Genomic DNA, 11,620 nt, shown 5'->3' with positions numbered 1-11,620 from the left:
ATATTTATTTATTTAAAGAAATTTAACTTTTTATTCAGCATGGATGCATTCAGTTAATCAAAAGTGGCAGTGCAGACATTTTAAAAGTTAAAAATACATTAAATATATATTATATTTAAAAATATATTATATATTAAATAACAAGTTATGTTAATTAGTAATAATATTTTACAGTATTACTGTTTTACTGTGTTTTATAAATAAATACAGCCTTGGTGAGCATAATAGACTTAATAAAATACATTTAAAAATTCTTACCGACCCCAAACTTTTGAACGGCAGTCTATAATAAAAAAAATATTATTTTTATATTCACCAGCTGGATTAAAGGTCTGGAAGATGAGAAACAGGAGACGGATGTGCATTTTAATTCCCTCACTGGTGAAGGCAATTTCAACTGGCGCTTTGTCTTTCACTTTGACTATCTTCCTACGGAGAAGGAGGTCATCTACAAGAAGAAGGAGTCCCTATTCGCCCTTGAGGAGACTGAATTCCGCCAGCCGGCTGTTCTGGTGCTGCAGGTCTGGGATTATGACCGCATCGGCTCCAATGACTTCTTAGGTTAGTGGTTTTAGTTTCTAGTCAAGGGTTCATGTATATGAAATCTAGTGAAATTTTCTAGTTGGTCAGTAAAAACATGAATTCCTTTCCAACGGTTGTGGCCAGGATCCATAGAGTTGCGTCTCAGCGATATGGTCCGTGCAGCAAAATCATGCGAGCAATGCAGCAGATGTCGTACTGGATGATGTCAATCCTTTCACCGGAGAGCCATCAAGTGACATCTACGTTAAAGGGTGAGGATACACAAGAAATGAACTAAAGTTTCTTTGATACCGCTTTAAAGTTCTCTATTCCATATAAAATTCAATAATAATATTCCATAAAAAAATTCTATGAGGAGACTGAATTCCGCCAGCCGGCTGTTCTGGTGCTGCAGGTCTGGGATTATGACCGCATCGGCTCCAATGACTTCTTAGGTTAGTGGTTTTAGTTTCTAGTCAAGGGTTCATGTATATGAAATCTAGTGAAATTTTCTAGTTGGTCAGTAAAAACATGAATTCCTTTCCAACGGTTGTGGCCAGGATCCATAGAGTTGCGTCTCAGCGATATGGTCCGTGCAGCAAAATCATGCGAGCAATGCAGCATCAAGATGGCCAAAGACAAGGCTGGCCCTCGCTTCTCCATCTTCCGCAGCAAGAGGATGAAAGGCTGGTGGCCGCTCATCAAACTAAAGAGCCAAGAGGACATTGAGAGAGAGGAGAGGGAAGCAGAACAAGAGAAGAAAAACAAGAAGAAGAAGAAAAAGAAGTCAAGCAAGCGTAGCCAAATGAAACCAGAAGATCTGCAGTTTGTGGACAACAGTGGGAACACCTTCCTCCTAATGGTACAAGCACTTTGTCAATGCACTAACATTGAGTAAAATGAATGTGGTAACACACCTGTTTACTTTGTAAAGGTAGACTCAGACTCTTCATTCATTAATGTGGTTTTCAGGGTAAAGTAGAGGCAGAGTTCCATCTAGTGACAGCTGAAGAAGCTGAGAAGAACCCTGTGGGAAAAGCACGCAAAGAACCTGAACCTCTGGACAAACCAAAGTAAAGGACTAAAGCTATCTGTGCATAATATATATATATTCATATCAGTTTGCATCTTTTTATTTTTATTGGGTGTCTATTAAAATGTGCTACATAAATATGTTTTTGTCCCCTTAAGCCGCCCCAAGACATCCTTCAACTGGTTTGTGAACCCGTTGAAGACCTTTGTGTTCTTTATCTGGAAGAAGTACAAGAAGTACATCATTGCTTTGATCATTTTGGTTATCCTGGTGCTCTTCCTCTTCCTCATCCTCTACACCCTGCCTACACACATCAGCCAGCTTATTGTCAACGGATGAGAAGGTGTAAACGGAGAAATGTATGAATCAACAGGGGAAATAATGATACACATAGCTTTTAATGCTTTTAATGGAAAAGACAAAAGCAATAATAAATAGAATAAGATTTTAACAAACAATTGCCTGTCAATAAATTCAGTGCAGTTTAATGCTTTATGATTCAATGTACACTAATGTTCAAACGTTTTAGGGTAGTACGTTTTTTAAAGAAATTAAGGATGCTTTTATTCAGCAAGGATGCATTAAATTGATCAAAAATTACTTTTAAATGTAAAGACGTTTCAAATAGTTACAAAATAACTTTCTGTTTATCAAAGAATCCTGAAAAAAAAATGTATCAAGGTCACAAATATATTAGGAACTGTTTTCAACATGGGTCATAATAAGAAATTATTCTTGCGCACCAAAACAAGAATAAATAAAAAATTTTAAATATAGAAAACAAGTTATGTTAAATTGTATTAATATTTCTCAACATTGCTGTTTCACTGTATTTTGATCAAATAAATGCAACTTTGGTGAGCTTAAGATGCTTCTTTTAAAAACTTTAAAAAAAAAATTCCAATCATGCTGCTTTTAAATATATTAATTTTATTATTATTATTTTTAAATGTTATATATATTCTGGGACTGTTTTGTTATGGTATGGAAAATATAAACAACAACAACAAAAAATATAGCCTTTATTCAGAAGAAAGATTTCTGTCTAGACTGTCAGAACTTTGCTTGCCACTTTCCAAAAATATTTCGATATTGTGTGTAAGTTTAGGGTATTATTAGCAGAACTAGAAAAAGAGCAGAGACATTGGGATTCAGCCATTTGAGGTTCATGTCAGAAGCCTATTCTACAGAGATACATGGCAGAACATTTGATAAATGAAATGAGCTCCAACCTGGTCACGGTAAATGCATCAGATTCAGTGACACCAACATCAAAATATATATAAAAAAGGGTATTGTATTCAGGAACATGCTTCCTGCATCTTTAGAAAACAGACTTTTCTCATGCAGAGTAATAATATAAAACGTGACAGCATGTGCCTTAATGATAAATAGTAATAGTAAATGATATTTCACTGTCTTCCCTCTTGAATAGCACTCTGTGCATCATTCTGGGCTGATCTCAGAGTACATGATCAAAACCCACTCATGTGAGATAATTGCCTGTGATGTAGAGGAGGGTAATTATAGAATCCACCAGTGAAGCCTTACTTCCACATGGGAATACAACTAAAAACTAGAAGCTAATGGACATGCAAATGATCACTTAATAATAAACACAGTTTCCATTGTTATGTTCCTGAACTGAGCAGCGTGAAGAATCTATACATCAGCACACCTCAGTGTTACGGACAGGATGCCACAAAAAAGAAGTGAACTTTAAGGTTCACTATACAATTCTATGTGAATACCATGGTACTTGAATGAAGTAATCATCTGAATAAAGTTCCATCTGATACCATCACCATGATGTGCCTCTTTTTGTAAGGAGATCCATTTTATGTTCATCTCAGTTGTAATTGGATTGTCACTTTCTTCATTTTGATCAGATTCCATCAGCTACAGCAACTTTTAGGAGTGAATTAATTTATGAAAATATGCAATTAATCTGTCTCTTATAATAGCTTTCTGAGATATTCACTTTAATGCTACCTTTTTACTCTCACCAGCGAACCTGATCACAAAATACAGAGTTTAGGGGGTTATGGTTTTGTCCCAATTAATAATAAATTTCAAATTTAATCACTTTGCAATATTTTGACAATATTAGACTTTTTTCGAATGAATTTGTTTGTTTTCAATGTGGTCACCTTAAAAGGCCTATATATTTTTACAGTGCCTGGGCATTAGGCATCCAGCCACCACAATCTGAGTTAGACATTCTGTTGTGAATGAACAGCTTGGAAATATGCAGCAGGGGTCACAGGCTCTCTGCAGGGCGTTTGGGCTGTCTTGGGTAGAAGGGAGACCGGCCCGCGGTTATGGTTTTGTCCCAATTAATAATAAATTTCAAATTTAATCACTTTGCAATATTTTGACAATATTAGACTTTTTTCGAATGAATTTGTTTGTTTTCAATGTGGTCACCTTAAAAGGCCTATATATTTTTACAGTGCCTGGGCATTAGGCATCCAGCCACCACAATCTGAGTTAGACATTCTGTTGTGAATGAACAGCTTGGAAATATGCAGCAGGGGTCACAGGCTCTCTGCAGGGCGTTTGGGCTGTCTTGGGTAGAAGGGAGCTGACTGAGTGAAACTCTAATCAGCTGGGATAGGTGACTTCCAGTCTTTATTATTGATGCGTTATGTTATGCACTTTTCTACACTCTCAAACTAAAAGGCAGGCAGTGTGTGGCTATAGTCCCCCCTTAGACATGTTTTTTAGTTTTCTGTTGCTCTTGCTTAAATATTAGCTGTTTTGTTCGTGAATGAATCAGTGTTTTGAATGAATCATTTAACTCAGTGAATTGTTCACGTTTCTATTACAAAGAGCCTACTGAACTAATACAGGTGCATCTCAATAAATTAGAATGTCGTGGAAAAGTTCATTTATTTCAGTAATTCAACTCAAATTGTGAAACTCGTGTATTAAATAAATTCAATGCACACAGACTGAATACAGAAGGAAGCATGAAGTGCTCCAACATTTCTTGGTAAACGGGTGCAGTGATGTTGGTTTTCAAAAAACACAATGGACCAACACCAGCAGATGACATTGCACCCCAGATCATCACAGACTGTGGAAACTTAACACTGGACTTCAAGCAACTTGGGCTATGAGCTTCTCCACCCTTCCTCCAGACTCTAGGACCTTGGTTTCCAAATGAAATACAAAACTTGCTCTCATCTGAAAAGAGGACTTTGGACCACTGGGCAATAGTCCAGTTCTTCTTCTCCTTTGTCTGTGGTTCAGGAGTGGCTTAACAAGAGGAATATGACAACTGTAGCCAAATTCCTTGACACGTCTGTGTGTGGTGGCTCTTGATGCCTTGACCCCAGCCTCAGTTCATTCCTTGTGAAGTTCACTCAAATTCTTGAATCGATTTTGCTTGACAATCCTCATAAGGCTGCGGTTCTCTCGGTTGGTTGTGCATCTTTTTCTTCCACACTTTTTCCTTCCACTCAACTTACTGTTAACATGCTTGGATACAGCAATCTGTGAATAGCCAGCTTCTTTGGCAATGAATGTTTGCGGCTTACCTTCCTTGTGAAGGGTGTCAATGATTGTCTTCTGGACAACTGTTAGATCAGCAGTCTTCCCCATGATTGTGTAGCCTAGTGAACCAAACTGAGAGACCATTTTGAAGGCTCAGGAAACCTTTGCAGGTGTTTTGAGTTGATTAGCTGATTGGCATGTCACCATATTCTAATTTGTTGAGATAGTGAATTGGTGGGTTTTTGTTAAATGTGAGCCAAAATCATCACAATTAAAAGAACCAAAGACTTAAACTACTTCAGTCTGTGTGCATTGAATTTATTTAATACATGAGTTTCACAATTTGAGTTGAATTACTGAAATAAATGAACTTTTCCACGACATTCTAATTTATTGAGATGCACCTGTACACCCTTCACCGAACAAGTCAGTGCTATTTTGAATCTGAACAAATCACTTGTCGCCACATACTTGCGCAGAGTGAACTGCAAAAAGAGTCACCGAATGAATCGTTGAACAAAATGATTCAAAAGATTCGACTCATTGGGATGAATCAAAATCGATGTTTTGGCGTCATTAATACAGTCTGATAACTCTTATTTGTTTGCACAGATGAATAATAACATTTAGAAAATTGCCCTAATGCACACTTTATTGATTCCTCTGCACATGTTTGTACTGTAAATAAAATGAATGATTTGTTCTTAATTTGACTTTAAATGATTATTTATTGTCCATTATTAATTTACATAATTAGTTACTGCATAGCAATTAAACTAAGAGACTAGATGAGATTCAATACATTACAGAAAAAATATCTTAGATAAAATGTCTGGTGCCGGTTGCATAAACTAGCCTACTTAGACTAGTTTTAAAAGTTAAGACTGGACATAACTTTGTAAAGTCAGTTACATAAAAAGGGTGGTCTAATTTTAATCTGAAGGTAAGACTGACTGCCACTTGGTTATCTGCTGGTCAAACTATTTATTAAGACACAGTCTTGACATAGTGGCTGTTTATGCAACCCTGGTGTCATTATTTGTTTTCAGAATGCACTTGAAAAAGCCATCTCCACTACCGGATAATATACTGACCACAATGGATGCCAATAATAGTTTCACCACTATCAACCACCCCAGCCGCTGATGTGCTTTGTGGAGACCATCGACCGACTGCGCATGCGTACTATCGAACAGTCAGCGCTAGACTGACACTAAAACCGTCCTGTTTCCTCTTTATGCGCTTTCGCCACTATTGCCAAACATACACTGCTGCACTTTACTTTCCTGCTGTCTTAACTTTTCAAACAACTTGACATTTTTCTAGCTACTTCCTCACCAACAGTATCAACCTTTTTAATGGGCTTGCTGTGAAACATTTCTTTTATAATTAGCTTTTTCTTAATTTTCCTCCAAAATGCCCGAGTTCATATCGGTGGACGAGTTTATCGCGGAGACTTTGGAGGACTACAGCTCTCCCACTACCTCTTCCTTCTACACCAAAATGACAAGTTGCCGAAATTCCGCCTACAATATCGAGGAGGTATGAGATTATACTTTCATGTGCTGCCTTCGCTTGTTCTGTCTTTGACAGTTAAGTTATACAACATGATGAATGAAATGAAGGCGTTCTGTCCTGTCCATCATCAGGAGCAGGTCTCAGAATGTCTTTGTGAAGGCAATATGCCCTTTATCCTGTTTTACGGTGCGTTGTTTCAATGCAGAACAGCCTAATCCAATGAACGCGTTGGCTTTCATGTATTTTTCACTATGATCACTGCTTCAAACATTACTACAACAGATAGGCTACTGATGCTCTTTGTCTTGTTTAATACATTTCCAACACGAACCATGTGATTTCAAGCTAAATCCTCAATTAAAGTATATAAATTATTGTATTCATTTAACCGGGGTGCTTTTAAAATTGTTATAACTGTCTCGTTTCCATGTGGCGCTATATGGCATATAGTAGCTGCTGAAAGAGGAAGGATCACACATTTCATTGCGCGTTAACATCATTTCCTCGTCGTTATTGCAAATTAAATTGCATCGAATACTTCGCAATCTTTCCGTTTTTGTAGTAATGTATTTTACTTTTTATTTCTTATTTTGCCGCTATGTCGCGCTTCTTATCGCCTATCCCTCCTCGTGCGTCAGTACGAGCTTTTGCTGTATTATCACGAGCACGTGCCTTTCATCTCGCATTTATTGAGCTGCATAAACAAAAGCCGGCTTAGGATTCATGGATCTTCTGGAGCAAAGGAACCAGCCCATGAATATGACTGTAATGTTTCTGTGGCAGCATCCTTTGTTGCTGCTGTTGTTGTTGTTGTTGTTGAAACAAGCCTCCTATGAACCAATCACTGGCTTCTGATTTTAGGGTTTAGGGATGTGATGATTGGTTGATAGGGATGTTGCTCCAGGACCAACAAAGGATGTTGATCCAGGATCATGTCCTTTTAGTGAAGATCATGTTGTAGGTATGTTATTTATCGTATATATTTGTCCTGAAAACAATGTGATTATTCTACTATTGCGGATTTTGACACAGCACAGGCCATCCTCTTCCTAATAAAGTTTATAATAATATAAACCAGAACCAGATTTTTATGCACATTGGCTTTTGGCGAGTGTTCATTTTCAGACCCCCAGTCATGCCAATTTGAGGCGTACAGCCGGGTCAGGGTCGTAACAATTGAATGATGACTGCTTTAATAAGAGTGACATAGTGGAATGTGAAGTAACCATGGTGATGACCTGGCCTGTGCAATACACAGCCATACAAATTGAACAGTGCACCGCATTACATGCTTGATTGTTTGGGTTTCATGTGACCGGATGGGACCCTTAATATCTAGTCAGCTTTGCACACGCATAGCCTCAGGGGGGTTCAGGACAAAAGCGGTATAAGAGAGTCTGAGTGGTGGTCTGGTCTTTCTTCTGAAGAGTCAGCCATCACTATTCAAACCATTATTCATCCTTCATAACAGAAAGCTCAAGACTGTTCCCAGACCAGACTTCATTAATGAAGCACACCTCGGTTTAATCTGCCTTAGTGCAGATTTACAAGCACTGAAGTAAATCCTGCTGCTTGGACAAGTCCCTCAAAACAACTTCTTAGAAGCATAGGAGGGCAAATATATGAAATATGTATGATCATTGAATAATAATTAATGATAAATAATCATGAAAAAATATTTACTCATCCCCATGTCGTTCCAAACCTATATGATTTTATTTCTTCTTTGGGACAGAAAATAAGATATTTTGAAGAATGTTTGAACTGTTTTAGTCCATGAGTTAATAGAGCCCAACAACACTGGACTTCATTGAGAAAAAACAAAACACACACACACACACATACACATTTTCATGTTTTATGTGAACTAAGTGAATGTTTTCAGCTCTGTGCTTAACACTCTTTTGGTACAAGACCTGTTCCAGTTCATTCAATGTTGAATCTCACTTGCCCTCTAATATTTGAAATTGTGAGCAGTTGGATCCACCAACCTGATATTTGAGAAAATTAAAGAGAGGGAAATAAGACAACACAGATGCTTTGCCTTAATCTGCAGTGACCTCAAGAGAGATAATGGGAACCCCATGCTATAATAGAGTCTGTGTTTAGGTCATGTGACTTAATGACAAAGCAGGAGCTGAAAAGATTTCCCTGGACAGTCTGATGATGATCCAATACACACCTCAGCTATCTCTCTTCAACACAACATGGTGCTTGTGTGTTCCCATTGTATGTTGCTGAAAGTAAATTGAAATGAGAGGCGATTGGGGATTAGCAGAGGCACCGGAGAGGAATAATGAAAGATAATTGGAGTGCTTGGATAATCTGCTGCACAAGCAGTAGCCGAGGCTGTTGTGGCACGCCTTGTTTTTCCTATATAAAGTAATGCAGAGTTACCCATTCATTCAGAGTGGAGACACCTGATATTATTATTATCTTCATTCCTGGAGCATTTGGTGAGAGTTGGATGAACAAAGGCATAGTAGGTTTTTCCTCAGGTTTCTTAAAAATACACTCAGTATTTTTTTCCTAATAAATTGTTTTAAACAAAGAAATTAATAGGATTTTTTAAAATATATATTTAAAGGTGAATGATATTAATCTTCCAGAAAAATAATACTACTGAGAGCATCTTCAAAATAAAATAAAATAAAATTAATTCAATAGGTAAAGTAATTGATAACCCATTTGACTTACCCCTGTGGCATTGTTTCCCCAGGGACCCAGTTAAATGCATTACTGTCAATTTAGCAGCTCTTAATGCTATGAAAGGCAGTTTGATGCACTTACTAGTGATTTCACAAACATGGATCCCATTTTCTTATGTACTTGAAGGGACAGTTCAATGAAAACTCTGTCGTTGTTTACTCACTGTCATGTTGTTCAAACCTGTATGACTTTTTTTTCTTCTGTGGAACATAAAGAAGATATTTTAAGTGTCTCAGTTTTTTTTTTTGTCCATACAGTGGAAGTCAATGGTAGCCAAAACGGTTTCATTATCAATATTTCTCAAAATATCTTCTTTTGACTTCCTTAGAAGAAAGTCATACAGGTTTGGAATGAGGGTGAGTTAATAATGTCAGAATAGCTATTTTTTGGGTGAACTATCCCTTTAAAAGTTTATTTAATTATGTCACGTCATTTTGGCAACATCTTTTCAAAGGAAGTGGCATCAGCATATTTTATATCATAAAACATCTGCTGACTTCATGATAAACCTGCTCTGGATTCTTCATGCTGCTGAGCTTCAGCTGAGTGGGTTTTTGATCTTTCTAAATTTCTGTGTGTGTGTGTGTGTCTCAAACCACTCTGTCTTTAGAGCACTGTGGACACAATATAGCATAATATAGCAACATAGCATGCCTTATCACTTTATATGAAACCCACAGGTCTAAATGAGTGGTCATAGCACTTCTGGACTATATTTGTATATAGGCTATAAGATGTCAGTTTGAAAATTTCCATTTTTGCCTTCCAATGGACAGATAATGACTGAAAAAGTGAACTCATGGTTGTGTGGTGCGATATTGTTTGAGTTTCACTTCTGGTCTTGGTTAAGTAGCTGAAATCCACCAGTGGTGAAAAGAGTGAACTGTGTGGGCTTTGCTTTATTAAGCACAAAAGAGGGAGATAAACATTTGGTTGTGCTCCTCAATTATAGAATGCCTTAGAGCTCAAAACATTATTACTGCATGTCTTATGGTGGATTCCTGACAGGAAGCACTGGGGCTTTTATGTTTTAGTACAAGAAGCTGTTCTGTTTTTGTTTTTTTTCCAATAAATTAGACATTGTTTTCCCCAAGGAAAATAAATAAGTTTTGGAAAAAGAACCTGAAAGAAATAAGTTTTTAATTAAAATGTGAGAAACAGCACCATTGTCAGAGGAACATCTTCACTGGCGAATGAATCCAATAACTGGATTTTTTAAATTCAAAATTTTATGTCATATTATATTATAATATTATCCCATATTAAGGTATTATTTCATATTTAGGTGAAAACCAGACCAATTTTGGTTCAGTCAGTCATTTATTTCTAAATTTAATATCCATCCATCCATTCTCCAAACTGCTTGTCCTCTTTAGGGTAGTGGATCACTGTGCTGTCCATAAAGAAGTTGAATGCTTCTCTCCCAGGTACAATGTTAGGAAGAGTAGGATGGCATTTCTCTTGGCAGTTTAAACTGAATCAACAACATTCTGGTGACAACCTTCATAAGCCCATCACTGTGTCTGTTTACTTTGAGTATGTATGGCTGTTTATCACTGGTCTTACTTTGTTCTATCCTTTCTATGTGTGCTGTGGGGAATTTCCCAAGCATTTTCATGTAATAGCACTAAATGCACACAAAAGCCAATCCAAAAGGCCAGGCACCATTGCTGCCATAAAGAACAAAAGATCTGTGAGGTTTAGCCGTGCTGAGTACAGAATCCTCACTCTGCCTAGTCAGGGGAATGTGAATTTCAGCATGGAATGCTGTTCCAGGTGAACCACTGCACGGTTGAATTGTTACTGGCCCAGTGTACACAGAGCTGACTGGAAGGGCTAAAGTTAAGAAAGTTAAACATCCTTGATGTAAAATGAGCTGCTCTGAATGTGATTCCTGGGTTTCCTGTTTATCTAACTTAAATGAAGTGTTAAAGCTACAAAAAGAACATAAGAACAACATAAAGCATATAAAGATATTCCATACAACTTATGCAATATATTCTGTCTTCTCAAGCTATGATAGTTTTATGTGAAGAACAGGCCAAATTGAAGTTGGAAATCTGCATTGAAAATCATGTCAGCCTAGCAGCTTCTGCAATAAATGTCTCCTTTTGTGTCCCACAGAATATCAAAAAATCATACACGTTTGAGGGTGAGTAAATAATGCAAGCATTTTTAATTTGGGATCAGATATCCCTTCAAGTGTTTGTTAAGTGACAGTTGACTCTTGCCCAGTGTCAGATGATTTCAGATCACACCCAACATGTTTCTCAATTGTGCTGCATGAGGAGTTCATTACAGGCTCTCTGAACTAAGAACTGAATTACATTTTCCTCTTCA

General features: G+C 37.2%; 1 protein-coding gene and 1 pseudogene across 1 annotated transcript in view; both read left to right on the top strand.

The window, feature by feature from the left end:
• The window catches only part of LOC107749448 (fer-1-like protein 4), a 28,539-nt gene extending 26,456 nt beyond the window's left edge, over positions 1-2,083 (top strand). Inside the window, exons 43-46 of the mRNA XM_016564608.1 lie at positions 320-561; positions 1,083-1,384; positions 1,495-1,595; positions 1,714-2,083. Of these exons, the coding sequence (XP_016420094.1) occupies positions 320-561; positions 1,083-1,384; positions 1,495-1,595; positions 1,714-1,894 (826 nt within the window). The 3' untranslated portion in view covers positions 1,895-2,083. The remainder of the gene's footprint in view (positions 1-319; positions 562-1,082; positions 1,385-1,494; positions 1,596-1,713) is intronic.
• Positions 2,084-6,222: 4,139 nt separating this feature from the next.
• LOC107749505 (arf-GAP with SH3 domain, ANK repeat and PH domain-containing protein 2-like) overlaps positions 6,223-11,620 on the top strand; it is a 29,005-nt pseudogene continuing 23,607 nt past the window's right edge.

Source organism: Sinocyclocheilus rhinocerous, unplaced genomic scaffold (assembly GCF_001515625.1).
Source record: "Sinocyclocheilus rhinocerous isolate Xijiao unplaced genomic scaffold, SAMN03320098_v1.1 scaffold889, whole genome shotgun sequence".
Taxonomy (NCBI): domain Eukaryota; kingdom Metazoa; phylum Chordata; class Actinopteri; order Cypriniformes; family Cyprinidae; genus Sinocyclocheilus; species Sinocyclocheilus rhinocerous.
This window is presented reverse-complemented; position numbering and strand designations above follow the sequence as displayed.